General features: G+C 33.5%; 1 protein-coding gene across 1 annotated transcript in view; it reads right to left on the bottom strand.

The window, feature by feature from the left end:
* Positions 1-848: 848 nt before the first annotated feature.
* The window catches only part of LOC150110043 (acetoacetyl-CoA synthetase-like), a 72,107-nt gene continuing 53,144 nt past the window's right edge, over positions 849-19,811 (bottom strand). The window contains exons 11-15 of the mRNA XM_090403150.1: positions 13,936-14,061; positions 10,117-10,186; positions 3,147-3,205; positions 2,838-3,040; positions 849-986 (exon numbers count right to left, since the gene is read on the bottom strand). Of these exons, the coding sequence (XP_090259276.1) occupies positions 849-986; positions 2,838-3,040; positions 3,147-3,205; positions 10,117-10,186; positions 13,936-14,061 (596 nt within the window). The remainder of the gene's footprint in view (positions 987-2,837; positions 3,041-3,146; positions 3,206-10,116; positions 10,187-13,935; positions 14,062-19,811) is intronic.

The following is a 19,811-nucleotide window of genomic DNA, read 5'->3' as shown; positions in this document are numbered from 1 at the left end:
GTCAAGCAGTGTGAATGAATTCAAGAATAAGTATGATAGCTGGTGTAGTATGGATCTCCCTCGATGAGTCTCTGACTACCTGCAGGTCTCTCTTAATAATAATTTTTTATTCTCTTTTTTATAATTGATTACATTTAAAAAAATCAATCCTTTTTTTATTATTAAAATTATCATTGCACATTCTGAATTGCATATTTACAACACATAGTATTACATATTTTCAACAGGTTTAATTCTCACTTTTTTTTGTAACAATGAAATTCCTACCGATTTTTTCTTTCTTTTCTCTTTTTCTGTATAATGTATTATATTCTTTCTTTGGGAGGCATTTCTGATTTCTTTCTCGAAGCTTTGCAGAGCTTATCTGAGGAAGATAACAGATGTTGGTGGTTTCGTGGTTATGTTTCTATACTGGTCGCAAGCCAGATGTTGATTTTACTGTTTGTTGGTACGTGCTCGGAAGATTTCAACTGCTATTACACAATTTAATTTTTTATTTTTTGCAAGTAGGATTGGATTTGAACATGGTGTGTTTCTTTGTGTCCTCGTAGTAGTAGTAATAATAATAATATATGATTTATAAGAAATATAGCTTCTAAAATTATGTACTGCCAATGGAAAAATAATGTAGAAAAAGACTTTTATTACTCTGAAACACTCAATTTATTTTCTGATTCCTTGGTGTGACTTATCATATTTTCAGTGTACTGTGGTGCCAAACCAAACCATGGCTCTAAAAGAAGTAACAGATACTCAATTTACAACTTATTTTCCCTATATCCAACCTCTGTGGATAAGAATAATTTTCACAGTGCACAATATTTCCGAAATTTGGTGTGGAATTTTTTTCAATATCCTTGTAGTTCAGGATTATCATAATAATAATCAAGAGATTCCGGATTAATGATTGCAGTTCTGCTAATATTTCTTTCCCCCGCTATTGCCTTTTTCACTGCAACTTCGTTCTTTTTTCCAGTCGCCGTGTACTGAAATGAAAATTACATTTGCATTTTAGGAACTGCTATTTACATATTAAGTGTTAATTTATTACTTTAAATTGTCACGTTCAGCTTGCAGTGAAGGTACTGGCCTTCCGTGCAACACATTCTGTTTATCTACCTTGTTGATTCACTGATTTTTCCGATAAGAAGGCTCCAATCGATTTTCTTCTGATTTCAAGAAATTCTACTACAGAAACGCTAATGTACATAAATTAGAATAACAAAATAAAGAGAAAGTTTCTGATTTGACTAAAGGAAAAAAAAGAAGCAGTTAATCTAGCTCGTAAAATAGACGTAAAAAAGGTCGCAAGAAGAAAGGATTATCCTAACAGTAGTTTTTGAGGATGAGGTTTAGAAAATTCTCAATATTTTCATAAACCAATAATCAATATATCGCAACAAAAATTTGAATAACTGCCGAACTTTTGTTTTCGATTAATGAATTATGTTTTTGATTCATAAAAATATGAACCAAAATATAATAATCATTTTCTCTCTTCCTCTTTTTCTTAACATTAGGCAATGAAATTAATTCCACGATAGGAGGACGTAAGCATTTCTGACTACTTTTAATATCTTTTTTATACGAATAATAATAATTTGCGGCTTTTCATAGTGTTATGCTGCCGACTTGTATCTGACAAAACTTACGAAAAAAAAAAAAATATATATATATATATATATAATAAATACTTGAGCAATCTACGGAAACATTTGTTCACCACCGTTTTCAAAAATACGTAATATTAATTTAATATAATATAAGAAAGTTTGAATTTCTGACAGCAGATTTTCAAAAACCAGCGATACGTTTTGTAAAGGTTAATACCTAATAGATTATATCTTCATATATAGGTAAATAAAATGATGAGGAAATATTTATATATTTTAACAAAATAACAAAACATAAATTAAAGGATTAATTAAATCTTTCTCTATGTAGGAATTTCATCCCTTTAATTTTGTGAGATACTTCATCCACTTGCTTTCTTTATGCGTTTTGGGATTGAGTGATGATGATAGTAAGAGTTTGACGTAGTCTTTCTGGTAATTTTTCCGTATCTCATATCTCCAAAACTGAATTATTATCACAAAATGTACTACCTAATTTATAGTTGCCCGCTGCTTATCAATGTAGCACAAAGAATTAACAGCTCTCTTCACTGGCAAGCTGATCTTAACAACGTTCAAGAAAAATACTCGCCTAGTGAATCAGAATCTTATACTGTTTTACATAAAATCCTTAAAACCTTCAAGGTTACGGAGCCATTAATGCATGCAACTGGTACACGCCATTCATTTATATAAGCACACACACACACACACACACACACTGAATATCCTTTTCTGACATTTAAAATTATAGGTATAATTTCAAAGCGCAAAAACTATGCTCTGTGCACATTCTGTTTACCTAATCGAATTATTCATTTCAACATGCGTGCAACCTTCTTTAAAAGTATTATTCATGTTCGACTTCTAGTGTGACTAAAGTCTACTGATAAAGAATAATGAAATTTTATTTTAAAATAAATTTATGGTAATCACATTTGTCTTAATGGTAATCAGTGGTGGTGCTAGTTTATGCAATGACTGTAACATGTGTACCAGTTACTGAAAAGACTTTTTACGTTAGTATTCATAATAAACATAACTATAAATAATATTAATGATTCACATGACGAGTTCTTGAGTCACTGAAGTATTTGTAATAAAATAAATAAACCAAATCCTCCAATGCCTTCCTTCCTTAAAGGAAATAATTGTAATAATAATAATTGCTGTATTATGTTAAAAATATTACAGAAAGAAAACATTTTCTCGACAAATACTTACAGGAATATCCTTCACTTGCAAGATAAGTGAAGGAGAAAATTGTCTGGTAAGCTCGTTTTCAAGTTCAGTCCTTATTTTCTTCACTAGGTTTTCATCGAATACGGCGTTGGCAGCTATTTTTATGAAAAGAATAACTCGCTCGTCACCATTTGTGCTATATTGAGATACGCAAACACTGTCTTGGACTTCCTTGAATTTCTCAACTAACGGGAGTGGATAATACACAAGATTAATGAGTGTTCTTGCATACCAAAAAAAAATTGTATTAATTAAACAGAAGTATTATCAAATCGTTCCTATGACACTAACCAATGTTGTATATTTCCACGCTTCCAAATCTTGTTCCCCCTGGATTTAAAACGCTATCACTGTAAAACAGCAAAAAATGCGATAATATAACACTCGAAGAAAATAAGCGTGCACATTAGGATTTATTTTATTTTATTTATCTATTTAATTCATTTATTTATTTTATTTATTTATATATATTTATTTATTTCATATCGCCTACAATTGAGGAATTTAGGAGCATTGCATGAATTATAAGAATGTGTTTTCTTCTTCATCTGCGTCCTTCACAATGTCTTGCTTAGTGCGTAAATGATTGAATGCAATTACTAAAATATGTTATAAAAATAGATTAAAAATGAAATCAACAAAACAAACAAACATTCTGCCTCGACAGTTGGAAGAAGACCCTGAGCAATTTTTTTCAATCATAAAAGAATTTTGCATTAGCTGAATAAAATCTTCTTCAAGAAGGCAGTGAATACCATAAAATGTTGTTCATTCTATGTACAGCAACTAGCCGTGTGACCCAGTTTGACCTAGCTTGTGTGACCTAGTGTGCGACCCACGTTTGATCCATTTTCAAAGGCAATGGCTCACAAACTGAGTCACAAATGCTGATGGTGCAATGTAAGCCATGAGCACTGCGAGCACATTTTAAAATTCAAAAACAAGTGTTTTGCAAAAGCATTCTTGTTTAGCGAGTAACCTTCAGCTATTTTTGGTTAACATATACTTTTTTATTATTTATACGATACATGTCTGAATAGTTTCGAATTGCTGTTTCACATTTTGCCAGCAACAGTTTCCCAACTGCAATTTAAACTTCAGGTGACTCAAAACATTTTAGTAGAGATTCCGAATATGAAATTAAGTACAGCTAATTGAGGGTAGTTCTTCAGCCCTGTAGAAATGTCATTCGATTCTATAGCACTAGGCCACTGGATGAAAGGCAATTTTATGTTCTATAAAATCAGCGAAAACCAAAACTGTTTTCGCTGTCGATATTGCAAACTTCAAAGAAATAAGAAAACCCGATTGCTATTACATTTCCCTCAATCTTCATAATTAAATTTTTTTCTGTGTAATTATGATTTCATATCATAATTTAGCCGAAATTATAATTACGAAAGGTAGTAATAATTACCGAACATAATTACGATTAGTTACATCATAGAAATAGTTAATTAGCATTCTCTGATTTTATAACAGATATGGCGATATAACTATTTCATTTTTCAATGTAAATTCTTAGAATTTTAAAAAACCTTCTGCCTTTTTTATTATTCACAAACGTGACTAATTGGAACTTTCTTAGCCTTAAATAACTTTGGTAATATGTAAATACATAGTATCTATTTTTAATTATCACCAGCAGTTTAGTTAATGGCCAGCGAAGAATTTTTTTTTAACATTATGCAAACCGCAATACTGTATACTATCTGTAGTTTAGTTAATGGCCAGCGATGTTTTTTTTAACATTATACAAACCGCAATACTGTACACTATCTGTAGACAGGCCCCTAATCTTCTTTCCTCATTCTTTTTGTTCCTCTTGCTCCTTAATCCCCCAATGCTATTAGAGTAGTCGAGGGCTAGAGGTGAATCTTTCCTATTATATTATGTTTTTTCCCTTTCGGGGGAGGGGGGGGAAGCAGGCTCACACTGCGTGAGATGGAAAAAAACATAATATAATAGGAAAGATTCACCTCCCTTAAGGCTGCCACCTTAAGGTAGGCCTTAAGGTGGCAGCCCCACCACCGGACGCACCCTGCGAAACGTTCACAGCCTATCCAGGGGAAACTTCCAATTATTCGCAAAGTTCTGTAGAAGAAAAATAGGATGGATTTAATCGGAATTGACCCGGCTAATGGACAGACCCTTCTCTTTGAAAAAATTAAAAATAGTTATGGAATGTCCTTGGAATCACACACAAAATTGATGAGCTAAACAGAGAATTAAAAAAATAGAAACATTGATATAGAAGCAATCCCTTAGACAAAAAAGAAAAACAAGAGATCTCAAATTCTGGAAGATTATGTCATGATCTTCTCAGGCGATCCCAGAATAGAAGTGGGCTTCATCTGGGATCACCTTCATTTGCAATTCGGATTAAAACCACGCTATCGGCCAGGACGTATATATAAACGTCCACATTTCCATGGATGCGAAGTGCATATTAAAATTGTAATACCATTGATGTTACATTGAAATTCATGATGGATACGAAGCTTTTGAGGATGTGTATTTGATCTATAAGGTAAGGTGGTTAATAAAAAATGAAAAAACAAACATTTCGGATTATACTTTTGTATCAGGCAGAATAATCAAAGTTAGATTGAAAATTATGAATCAAATATTCAATATTTTCGGAGTTTATTCACCAGTAGATGGAAAAGAGGAAGAGACACAGAAGAATTTTATGGAAAATTTCAGGAATCTATTGATGAAACAAATAAAAATAAAACAACAATTTTTATTCGGAGATTTCAACGCTAGAGGGGAAAGTAACCCAATAACAGGATGTATTGGATCAGAGAAAGAATCAGTAATCAATAACAATGGAATTTTATTAAGAGACTTCTGCATACTTAACAATCTATCAATAAAACTCAGTAATGCTTTCTCTTTTGGCATAAAAATACAAGTATACATGGGAAGCAAGAGGAACAAAATCAATAATAGATTACATTATTATTAACAACAAACTAAATACTAATATCATGGATATAAGGTTTTTAGAGGGAGCGAAATTGATAGTGATCACATGTTAGTTGAAAGCAGATTTGAATTCATAAAAAGAACCACATACTTCAAAAGAAAAAAAAAAGATAATGAACTAACATCTAACATACAGTTTAAAATTCACCTCCTAGAACAGGAGAATATCAGTAACTTATTTAAAAGCAGAATACGAGATAAAATAAAACCAACCACAAACAATATTGAAACTGACTGAAAAAATATAAAGGAAACCATACTAAAAGCAGCAGAAGAAAGTTTAGGATACGAATCAAGGACCAAAAATGGCTCAGAACTTGGAATGAGTTAAAGGAATTAATCAAAAGGAAAAAAACAGGCTTTTAAAATCTACCTGCAAAAGAAAAACACTGCTAAACTATACACAATATAAGAAATTACGGGCTGAACTCAGAAAGCTTTCCAGAAGTATAAGCAGAGATAATTGCGATAAATATGTTAAATCATTAGAGCAGGATATCACTGGACCACAAAGAATAGGTTTTAACATTTTCAGGCAACTACAAACAGCAGAAAATTACCAATTAAGAAATAATCTAATTTTCAAAGAGGATTGTATAGAACACTGTAAAATATTGCGGAATAAAAAAACAAATATACAAAACAATGACAAAACTCACAAAATTGAAGATATCAATATACAGGAAAGTACCGAAGAAATAATAATGAAAGGAAACAAATTTAAAAACTCAAGAAATAGAAAAAGCCCAGGCATGGATGGAATATGCGTTGAGCTCTTTAAATATGCAGACAATAGCATAAAAGAAAACTTACCTAAATGCTTCAGTAATATCTGGAAATATCAAAAGATCCCAAAAGAATGGGAAACTGGAACAGTAATAAATATTCACAACAAAAGGTCCCAAGGACAAATGTGGAAATTACAGAGACATTACTCTCTTAATAATAGCATCTAAACTATATGCGAACATCTTAAAGAACATACTAATGAAATATACAGAAAATTATTTAGAAGAAGAAGAACAGTGTTGTTTTAGAAGAGAGAGAGAGAGAGAGAGAGAGAGAGAATGCACAGATGCCTCTTTCACATTGCAACAGATCATAGAAAAAAGAATTAATCTTACCACTTTTCTTTTATTTACTTGCTGTGAGATCTGCAAGTTCCCTCTGCAAATTTGATGCAAATTTGCAGATGGAACATTATCAGAACCTATAACTATAAATAAAGGAGTAAGACAAGGTTGTGTCTTATCCCCAATCCTATTCAACATTTATATAAACAGAATCCTAAAATAATTGAAAACAACTGTCAAGGATGGTATTAAACTAACAACAATAAACAACTACATACAATACGTTATACAGATGATCAAGTAATATTTTCAAATTCAGAAGATAAACTACGAATTACAACTAACCAAATGAAATAACAACAACAACAAAAAAAATTAATGAAAATCTGCGAAACCAAAACAAATGTTATGGCAATGCGTGGAAACATTATTGAAAAGGTCAAAATTATGCTTAACGGTAGAAAAATACAACAAGTTTCAGAATTCAAATACTTTGGATATACATTCCCGCAATACAATATTGATTCACAATTGGAAGCAAGACTGCAAATTTGCAATCAAATGAATGGCATAATTAAAAGAAATTTTGGAAAACAAATGACTAAAGAAACTCAATTATGATTACATAATACGACCTCTAAACCATCTCTCAAATCTGGAAGTGAAACTTGGATTCTAAAATAAAGAAACAGACAAAGATTGGAAGCAGCAGAGATGAAGTTTCTTAAACCTCTCCTGGGACTCACTAGATTAGATAAGAAGAAAAACATGGAAATAAGAGAACGATTAGATACAAAAAACATCGTATACAAGAAATAGAAGAGTATCAACGAAATTGGCTACAACACACAGAAATGATGAATAAAATAGGATCCCAAACTAGCATATAAATATAAACCTACAGGGAAATCCTCGGGCGTCCAAGACTGAGATGGAAGCTCAACTTCATCTGCAGAGCAGGAACAAGACATAAAAAGCCTATACCTGAATTGTTGAGACGATGACGACAAACAAATCGCAATACGACGATCCAAACCCATGATTGGTATTATTGTCTAAACTTATGTGTGTTATATTTTCATTTCTTATTGAGTTGCAGGATTAAATCGTAAATTTACAATTTAGAAACAAAGTTTACCAAAGATTTAAAAGACCAAAGATTACCAAAGATAAAAAACAGCTACTTGGAAAGGCCAAGAAAAGCAACCAGAATATAGGTCCATGAAGGCTTTTGTTGTTGAATTTTGAAATCACAAACATTATTAATAAAAAATTATTAATCGAAATTCAAATAACATAAGCTAATACCTTTTATTCCGGTATAGGGAATAGGCCTTTTAGCCCTATATAACTTTTGGAGACTAAGTGGGCAGTTCAATCTACACTGGTAGCTAATCAGAAACAGCTGGCCCGAAGCTATCACTAATTTAAGCAGCCCACAGAGAAGAGAAGGCTGAACAAGTGCCGCTACCTGGTGGTCCTAACCCTGAGGCAATCTTTTTAATGTGTGAAATAGTGTGGGTTCTACGGTCGATTTTCATGAGTTTAAAGGACAAAAAAAAAAAAACACAGAGATTCCTGGAGAAAAAACCTGCTTGCCCATCCCAGAGATCGACAAACTCGGGAACCGGTCGAAAAAGCTTTAGAAAAACTTCCTCTATTCGGCGAGCGACTAAACTTGAACTTAAATCTATCTTCAGGCGGTTTAGCGTTGAAGAATGCAATCACCAATTCCATTGAGTTAAGCCGACTTTTTAATCAAAATTAAGTTACGGTGTTTCTTAATTTATCATATCGACTCCACCGCCAAAGAAGAGTTTATGACATATTGATGTCTGCAGGATATAGTCATCTTGTATTCATTTATGAGGAACTAGTAATTACAAAATGGAAGAATGGAATTCCTTGGAATTTTTAGATATTTCAGCAGTAGTTGAGTATTAAGATCACAGTGTGTATATTCTCAGAAGTCTCGAAATAATCCGTAGTCACGAGCTACCTCAAACGTGAAACACTTGGGCACCGATATCCAAAAATTAGGACTAAAAGAACAGCTCTTGCTTACTTTGGGGAACCCAATGTCTCAGAAGATTTACTTATTTTTATTTGTAGTTTCTGGTTGATTTTCACATCTCAACAATATGTATTATGCCATTTTTTCATGTATTATATTATACTGCTATATGATTTGAGACACTATACCTGAGAGGTTTTTGGAAGTTAAACTCCGTTACTTGCGTCTGACATTGCATACTCCTTTTGGGGAATAAAATGTGTGAGATTATTTATTTATTTTTCTTTGTAGTTTTTCGTTGATTTTCACGTCTCAACAATATGTACTGTATTATGCCAATGTTTTTATCATTCAGTAGATCTGAAAGGATTTTAAAGCAAACTCCGCAACTTCTGTCTTATGGAAGTAAATTCGGAATGTTCAGATTCTCTGAGTAGAATACAGTCAAATTAGAAAAACAATGTTCGTTTTGGTCTTGAATAGCAAGTTTAATTTGCTATTCTCCTTCCACATCCTATTAATGGCATCAGATGATTTAATGAATAAGAATACTGATTAAAATTTGCTTGTAAAAGTAAACACGCATTATGCCAAATAAGACAAAAAGAAAAAGTTCTTTGGTTTTTTTATTTAAAGGCAAAACTAAATACTATGTAAAATTTTATCACGAGCTAATGTAGCTCAGTGGAAGTTCATAATCCGCAGTTCAAATGAATGACCTAGGTGGGATTGTAATTGTCGACCACAGGAACTTTTACTAGGCATTTCTTCAACCGGTTCCCAAGTTAGTCAAACTCTGAAACTGGGGGAGCAGGTTTATCTTCCTGAAACGCAAGTTTTTCGTCCCGTAACTCAAGAAAATCAACTATAAACCAATACTATTTCAGACAATAAAATAGTTAAAATAAAATATCTTAAAATAAAATATCTTTACCATGCTATGCTGGGTTAGGGACTAAAGATGACAGCACTTATTAACCTGTCTCTGCATGCGGCTTAAAATTAGTGATAGTCTCGGACCACTATCCTTGATTCGCTACCGGTGGAAACTGAATTGTTCACTATTAGAGGCCTCGCCTACTCTCTGTACGGGAATAAAAGCTAAAGCTGATTTTTTTAATGACTCACGTAAGTCAACTATTTGATTAAGATAATTATAAAAACCGGTTTTTCAATACCATACCTGCGTCCAAACATAATGCTTCCACGAGTCAGCGGATTAATCATGAAGAGATCTCCTTGAGTCCAAACACCTAAAAATGCATGCAATACTGATAGTGAGTTTGAAATGACAAATGACGAAATGAATAGTTTTGTTCAACAAATATCTTGTGTTTATCGTATGGATTCAATTTCAAATACAGAAAAATAATAATTAATAGAATGGTATTTATTTATTGAATTTATTTTACAAAATTATATTACTCTTTTAAAAAAGCCAGTACTTAGCCCACACTGTTATGAGTCCAAACACTGCGTGAATTCAGAACACAGAGACACCTGAGTTACCATTACACACACACACACACACACACACACACACACACACACACACACACACACACACACACACACACACACACACACACACACACACACACACACACACACACACACACACACACACACACACACACACACACACACACACACACACACACACACACACACACACACACACACACACACACACACACACACACACACACATCATAAATGGAGTGGATCTTAGGTACTCCTCTTTTAGAAATACGATAAAAACTTAGGCAGTATTTTTCATTAAACACACACACGCACATATTCACGCATGCACATTTAAACATGGCTAGCACCCAGTCAACATAGAGCTTACAGTTAACAGCGGCAGTGTATCTGACGATATCAAGTAGAAAGCGAGTACACAATCAAATTTGCGAATGGCGCACGAAGGAGTCCTGGTAGCACTCAACAGGATAAAAGTCAAAAGGCTGTGCTAAGTGAATTGTGTTTGAAGGAAGCTCTTTTCGTGAAGGAATAAAGTTGTAAACCCGTAGTGTTATCATCTAGATGATGTATCAAAGGCATCATCTAGATGCTATCTCAAAGATGATATCATGGTAAGATGTTGTGAGAGCTGCATTTCAGTACGGGGTGATCATATTCCATATTGAAATATTTCTCCGCATAATTTTCTGTAAGCACTGTACATTAATTCCTTAACTAAGTCATTACTAAATTTATACCTTTTGTAACTAAAACGAAATTTATAACACATTTTTTGTGTAATATAATTTATTAGTATGCCGGCAATAAATGTGTGTCCACATTATGCTGTAAATTAGTCATGAACATTTTTTTCATATACAAGTAAACATATAATTCGTTCTTTAGATTTTGGGCACAAATGTACAGTACATGCCACATTTTTTAATTCCGAGTACTTCTTGCAAAATAACCCCGATCTTAAAAAAATGTTTTATATCTTAAAGATTTGACTTGCACAATAATATAAGTATGATTAATTTCATGGTAATTGAAAGTGGTGAATTTGTTTTAATTTTTAATTTATCATTTAATTCTTAAATGATAAACGTGGATCCTTTGTAGAGAAAAATTATGGAATTAATTATAAATCATTATTATTTCAACTTGATTTTAGCGCATAGAAAATCCACATTATTTCTACTGAAAAAACGTACAAAACAGACGTATCGTATTACTATCTACAATTTATTATTTTGACAATAAATTTGAGCAAATTTATTCAAATTTATATTTTGTCAATTGACAAAAACTTAACCTATAAAATAATTTTGGATAATTAAATAAACGAAAGGATACACTACTATTCTAGATCAACTGATTTTAGCTATCAGCCCACTCCCCAGAAATATAGAATAATAACTTGCGAGAAGATTTCATTTTGAATTTGTTGAAGACTTCCAGAATATTTTGTTGGCAGTACTGAAAGAGCATTCAGACTATTTGGGAATATTGCTTTGTGACATAGAGATATGATGGGATACGTCAAAGAAAAAAAAAGATTACCGTAGTAACAGTCATTATAACTCATCTCGTCTTCTTTATACCCTCTTTTACCTTGCGGTGTCGAGGGTTTATTAATTATGGGACCTGAAACCGTTCATTCACAGGTTAAGGTGGTCAACCCTATGCCCCGGTGTATCCTATGTCCTGTAGTGTTGAGTTCTCAAGGCCGGTTTGCCTGCTTTGCGGGATGAAAAACCCGCAAAGCAGGCAAAAAACCAAAAACAGAAAAAAACCCCAGAATAAACTGGGGAAAAACCCTACTGTCCACGCTCAAGACCGGCTAACTCGGCTATGGCCAAGGAAGATCCTTCAGCTCCTCACGTCACCGACGGGAATCGAACCTAGGACACTCCTTCCCCAGGCATATTGTTTGCAAGCGCACAGCCACTAAGCTAACCGCGCGGATGTCATTATATTAGGAAACTAATTAATCCGATTATACTTTTAATGAGATCGGTATTACAATGAAACTCCGGGACACGTAAAAAAATATAGAAACGGGATTGCCAGCGAAGACTTGTAACATCCATGTTGCTGGAGCTGCAGAAGAAAGAAGCAAGTTCGAATTTAGTTGCAAGCTAATGATTTTTCCCTTAGTTCTAGTTCTTTGTTTTGGCTTAAAGAAATTAATTTTAGATCGTAGAACAAACGATATTCAGAAATAATATACTAGTCATGATTTCAAATGCGAGATGTTGTAGTTGTATGACGTGTTCTCATCGTGTGCAATTCAGCATGTCAGGAGAAGTGCACACAGGTATGTGGCGATGATGAAAGATAATTTCTGATTACTCACCTGTCTACCGATTATTAAATTACAATAAATTTGCAGAAATTATAACAGGATTTTAAATTAAGTAAAATAAAGATAATGAAAACTGGAAGTCAGATGAAAAATATACAGATAACACTGAAATAGGAAACCATACAACTAGTTAATGGTTTTAATTAACTACGAGCACACTTGACTTCAGATTTAAATGACATAACAACAAACTCTCTGTAGCATGGTTGATGATACATGATTTCAATAAAATTTAGAAAAACAAGAAAATTCCTACAACTCTAAGCATAAAATTATACGAAAGTTTAGTACTACCAGCAGCTGTCTAAGGACAGAATTTGGGCATTAAAAAAAGAAGCAGAAAAAATGTTGGTTTTTGAAATGAAATGCTACAGGATATTAAAATTATTGATGTGGGGGGGAGAGGAACACTGTTGGTTTGGTTACTATATGCGAACAGGCTCTGACAGACTTCCTCGCCTGGTATTTAAGGACACTATGAAGATTACAAGACTAAGGGGAAGTTTAACATTAATATGGCATAAAGTCCTTTGAACGGCATTGGACTTTCCAAGCTGTTGGCATATGAAAGTTCTTTAAACAGAGAATGGTGGGAAATTCTTATTCGTGTAGGAATCAACCTGTTTTGAAGACGGAAGAGAAGAAGAAGATTATCATAAAAAAAAACGAAGTTAGAGACAAAACAGAGCTACTCATCCATTTTAGAGAATATATAGGTATTGGAAAATTTATTTTTTATGAATTTATTTTCTGAAGGGAAGAAGAAAATAAAAACAGAGTTACTTAGAATTAAAGCCAGTTGACCATTCTGTAACATTATCTCTTAATTTTGTAGTGCGTCTTCAATTGACGGTTTCTTTTTATATTGGAGGAAAATTAATTGAGTTTCCTGAGAAAACCAGCTAAATGACTTCCGTTGATGAGTCTAGATTGCTCCAGACGCCGTGTCCTAAGAGGGTGCCATTTAAAGTGAAGGAGCAATTATTTATTTAGGAGATCCAGTTCTGATCTCCATACTGGAGGCACCTCTTTACCAAAATACAGCTTCAATAAATGCAAATTACTCTATTTTGCATTTGTTGCAAAATTTATTTTGCAACAAATAAATTTATTATACCCATTTATTACCTTGTATAAATCAGTCATTCACATAAAGAAAGAAATACTAACCTGGAAATTTGCTGAAGTAAGTTTCTTTGTATTTATCTTTATTTGGCTCATTCCAGAAATTTAGAGGCATCGATGGAAACGGAGCAGTGACTACAAGTTCGCCCATTTGACCAGTTACGGATTTACCTAAATGAAATGGAAAAGCAGATGGTGTTAAGTGCAAATTTTCTTTAGTTAACATGTTACCAGATTACACCCAGTAATCTGGTAACATGTTAACTAAAGAAACATGAAATAACATGAAACAGATTTTTCAATCTCTGATTCCGGAAAATCAGTTACAGTGATCGTTCGTGATTATACACGAGTGAGTAGTTTCTGCGAAAAAAATAAAAAATAAAAATAATATAAAAGCAAAAGAATAAATAAAATAAGCGCTAAACGACTATTTGAAGTTCGTGAGTTACAGTGATATTGATATGTGAGGAATTAGCCTCACACACACACACACACACACACACACACACACACACACACACACACACACACACACACACACACACACACACACACACACACACACACACACACACACACACACACACACACACACACACACACACACACACACACACACACACACACACACACACACACACACACACACACACACACACACACACACACACACACACCATAGCCATATTTGATTGGCAGCAATTCAACACAACCTACCCCTCCAAATATCCCTTGTGTATAGCATTCCCAAATCTAAATATATTCATACTAATGAGTTAAATATTATTACGTAAAATCAGGGCATGTGCCATAAAAGTTTAGTGGAAATAATTGCTGTATATCGAAGCTGTTTTTTTTTCTTTCTTTTCAGTCATTTACTGAGTTAGTCGATCTTTAGCATAGGCAAGTGGAGTTTTTCTTGGAAACTCGACTATAAACTCACTGTTTTAGACAATATATACCTTTTAGGATTTAGAATACCGAGATGGCGGCAGTTACTCATTCGGCAAATCATCTAGTGCTCAAATATTAGAATCCTCAAGATCTACCAAGACCAGGGACCTGAACTCAGTTCCCCCAAAAGCTATATCCAAGTGGAGCAAGGACAACTTGTAAACTTATATGTCCAAAATCCTAGTTCTGTCTGATCTCTCGCAAGAAAGAGCTCACTTCCCTCCCCTTACCTTCAGTAATACCGTGATATTCAGTAATACAGAGATGAACACGATCACATTTAACTTCTTGGACTGAATTGCACCTGCGATATTTTCTAGAACAACCACATTTCAACTCTGTCATCTGCAGCCGCAAAAAACTTGATGTAGATTTTTGAGCAAGACACTACTTCACACTTTCACAGCTTCTAACTCTATACAGAGCCCAAATCCACCCAGCCATGAAATGTTGCTGCCATATTTCGTACAGTGCACCAAAATTCTCTCTAGGATTGCTTTATTCTGTCCTGAAGAGGGCAATCCAGCTAATTAACGATTTCTCTCTCTCTCTCTCTCTGTCTCTCTTACCCACTTCAAACGTTCTCTCACCGATGTCCAGTTTCCATCTTATGCCACTTCTACAGGTACTTTCATTGTGAATTGCCCACTATTATTCCTGCACTCTCCTCCAAAATCATCGAATCAAGAGCTGCTGCTAACCAACATCCTTTTACAGTCCCTCTTGAAACTCAATGAACAAACTTTACTGCATCCTCTTTAATTCTACCTACTTCTGTCTTTGGAACATCTCGCCAACTCTGCCTTCCCCAAAGATTACAAAGATGTAGTGAAAGAAGATGATAAAAGTATGTAGAGGTTGCACAAGAAAGATAATAATATTGAAAAAGAATTTGAAAGGAGAGAATTTGTTGATGAACCCACGATAATAAAAAGTGAAGTGATATGCTATGGAACAGCAGCCAAAAGGAAAAGCTCCTGGAGCTGATAGTGTGTCAGTGGAATTATTGAGAGCAGCTGGGGATGAAGTAGTGAATATATTTACTGAAATTTGACAACAGGTATGGAAGAAATATACTGGCCTAGAGACTGAAAAACATGAGAATTCATCCCATTCCCCCAAAAAATAAAAATAAAAATATAATAAAATCCCAGAGAGTGTGAGAATTATAGAACCACCACTTTAATTTCACATGCAAGTAAAGCTATGATGAAAGTGATGCAACAAAGGTTGGAGCCGTATGTGAATAGAGAAATGCCACAGGAACAGGCAAGCTTCAGGAGAAGTAGAGGAAATAGAGACCAATAGCAAACCTGAATTATAGAAAGAACAAGAGAATTTCATTAGGAAGTATTGATCTATTTTATAGATTACAAGAAAGCTTTTGATTGCATGGAACGCAACCAACTGTAGATTTTAATGGGAATACTTGAACATCTAATTCTCTTGTTAAGAGAGTTGTATGACAACCAAGAAGCTTCAGTAAAAACACTCTTTGGAGAAGCAGGCGGTGTTCGCGTGGGAAAAAAGGAGCAGCAGGGTTGTATACTGTTATCCTACCTTTTTAATATTTTTAGTGAATATATTATGATAATAGCTGATTTAGACAAAGCTTCAGCTAGAATTAAGATTGATGACAGAAAAATAAGTAATTTAGGATACATAAATGGTGGAAACTAAGAAAGATTTGGAGAGGTTAATTCCATGGGTTAAGAAAGAAAGTAACAAAGCCGTGGTTAATTTAAACATCAAGAAATCAAAAGTGATGCCTTCTGCTGACAATTCAACTGAATTTATAATAGAGGGAGATAAAACAGAAATCGTTTAACGTTATTATTTACTGGGCTGCAGGATCAGAAATGATGGTAAATGTGAAGACGAAATTAAAAGAAGGATAGTCATGGAAAAAAAACGATGTTTAACCTAACAAACATTTTGAAAGAGAGAGGTTGAATAAGGCCACGAAAGTTAGAATTGTCAAAACAATGGTATTTCCAGTAGTGATGTATGGTTGTAAAAGCTGGATTATTAAGAAAAAAGAGAAGGCAAATTGACTCATTTGAATTATAGGTGTGGAGGAGACTATTGAGAATATTATAGACTGCAATAATGGCCAATAAGAAAGTTTTAGGGAATATAAAGACAGAATGCTCTTTGGTGACAACAATCGCTAAACAGAATTTGATATACACGTACTTACTTTGGTCATATAACTGGTGAATCATTGGAAAAACAGTTAGGTTGGGGAAATTTAAGGGAATTAGAAAAAGAGGAAGACCACAAAAGAGTTGGATGGACAACATAAGAGAACTTAAGATCTTGAACTTACGATTACTTAAAGGACAAGAGGCCAAGTGGAATGGAGGGCATTAGTTCAGAGGAACGACTGGATGGCACATACCAACAATGATTCTCTAAAGTTAGGGCTCAGACAGCACTACCTTCACATTTCAGAAAAAGACAAAAATAGAAGATCATCATCATCATCATTTCCTGATATTTACCAATAATGGGTGTTCTGGCTACAATGACAGCACTAAATGAATAAGTTTACATTATTAATAATCCCTATCAATAATTTCCCTCCAAATCAGTTTTTATCCATAATTGACAGCAACGTGGTTAAATTCATTCGCAACCATAGTATTCACGAACATATTCAAGCAATGTATTTCATACACGTTTTCACCCGTTTTCACTACTTTCGTATGTACTTCCTGGAATATCCCTAGCTCTTGTTCATTGTTTTTTGCACCATCTGAAAAATATGTTGTAGTGTTTTATTTATTTATTTATTTATTCATTTAACATCAGAACAGAATACAGTCATCAACTAGATCTAATGATGTTTTAGATAAGATGTAGATCTAAATCTTATGGAAAACGACAGAAAAATGTAGTTCCTCATTATGCTATGTTTCTTGAATAGTCGCTAATGATTACTCTAGAAATAAAGAACATCTTGCTTTCTATAGAGCAAGGTGTTCATTATTGATGACAAAATTAGAGGAGCAGATGAAGCTAGGTGAATATCAGCCGAACATCTCAAAAATGACCTTTAAATTTATCGTACATGTAAAAGAGAGGAAAATCACCTCTCCTGCCTTGCTGCCATCATGTCTTATACAACTGGTATGAATTTTCTTAATTCAGATTCTAATTCAGAGATGTTTCCTAAGAGTACTGGAATCAGTAATCTTAGGAAACAGGCAAGCTGCAGGAGAAGTAGAGGAAATACAGACCAATAGCAAACCTGGATTATAGAAAGAACAAGAGAATTTCAGTAGGAAGTATTGATCTATTTTATAGATTACAAGAAAGCTTTTGATTGCATGGAACGCAACCAACTGTAGATTTTAATGAGATTAATGGGAATACTTGAACATCTAATTCTCTTGTTAAGAGAGTTGTATGACAACCAAGAAGCTTCAGTAAAAACACTCTTTGGAGAAACAGACGGTGTTCGCGTGGGAAAAAAGGAGCAGCAGGGTTGTATACTGTTATCCTACCTTTTTAATATTTATAGTGAATATATTATGATAATGGCTGATTTAGACAAAGCTTCAGCTATAACTAAGATTGACGACAGAAAAATAAATAATTTAGGATACATAAATGGTACAACCCTCATAGTGAAAACTAAGAAAGATTAGGAGAGGTTAATTCCATGGGTTAAGAGAGAAAGTAACAAAGCCGTGCTTAATTTAAACATCAAGAAATCAAAAGTGATGCCTTCTGCTGACAATTGAACTGAATTTATAATAGAGGTTTATAGTAAATAAAATATTTAAGGTGAAACACTTATGCCATTACACAGTCATATTAAAACATTACTTTAGTCCAACCTACAGAGTAACCAGAACAGCATATCAGATAACAAGACTACAGTCAACAAACTACATAACATATAAGTACAATAATCAAAATGGCAAAACACCCAAAACTTCTACATACCTGACATGATAAACAAAGTGCCGTTCGACGACAGAAACCTAGGAACATACAGAGATCTGAAACAGGCGCTATATAAATATTATAGTTATAGCGAGAATAAAAATTAGAGAAATCCCTCTCTCTCTCTCTCTCTCTCTATCTGTCTATCATACATAAACAAAACCTATAACAAACCCCTCTCAAGAAACAACATTACAAGGACATAAACACAGCACATCCAAATCCAACCCCCTTGCAAAAAAAAAGTTAAACCATGAACAAGCAGTAGTAGTCTTTCAAGCATGTACCTACAAACAGTAAAATCAAAACCTGGTTTGATACGGGTATAGAAACAAAACCACGAAAGCACTGCCATATATTATTATTATTATTATTATTATTATTATTATTATTATTATTATCAACACTGACCTCCATGGAGTCAGAGACTCATCATGGGAGGTACTCACTATTGCATACAATGCTCGTCCAACTGCGTCTTAAACTGATTTAATGTGTTTCACATCCACAACACACTTAGGCAATGCATCACACTCACCAACCACCCTCCATGTTATCTGATATGTATTAACTTCCTCAGATAAGCTCTATAAAGCTTTAAGGGAAGAAATCAGAAATGACACCCAAAGAAACAAGTAAATATTATAATCAATTTAATAAAAAGTGAATCATTGTAAATTTAAAAATCATTGTAAATTTAAATGAATCATTGTAAATATGTATGTGAAAAAAGATGTAAAACACATAATAATAGCATAAATAATATCATTATTTATGCAAATTAAATAAGATATTTCCTAGCATTTTGTACCGAAAAATTTTTTTATTGATAGACAGATAACCATGTAATCTATCCTGTGTAACTGAACTATAATTGATTGTAAACTATTACTAAAATTGTTATTACTACTAATAACACAAGAATTGTTCTACTATATGACTTGCGCACTGTACAAAGTACGAGATAAGTTGGAATCTGTATTGAACCACATGTGAAAAATTGTAGTATT

The sequence above is a fragment of the Typopeltis vanoorti genome, chromosome 1 (genome assembly GCF_054136105.1).
Source record: "Typopeltis vanoorti isolate ZY-2024b chromosome 1, IOZ_Tvanoo_1.0, whole genome shotgun sequence".
NCBI lineage: Eukaryota > Metazoa > Arthropoda > Arachnida > Uropygi > Thelyphonidae > Typopeltis > Typopeltis vanoorti.
Note: the sequence above shows the minus strand (reverse complement) of the source record. Positions and strands in the feature narration are given on the sequence as shown.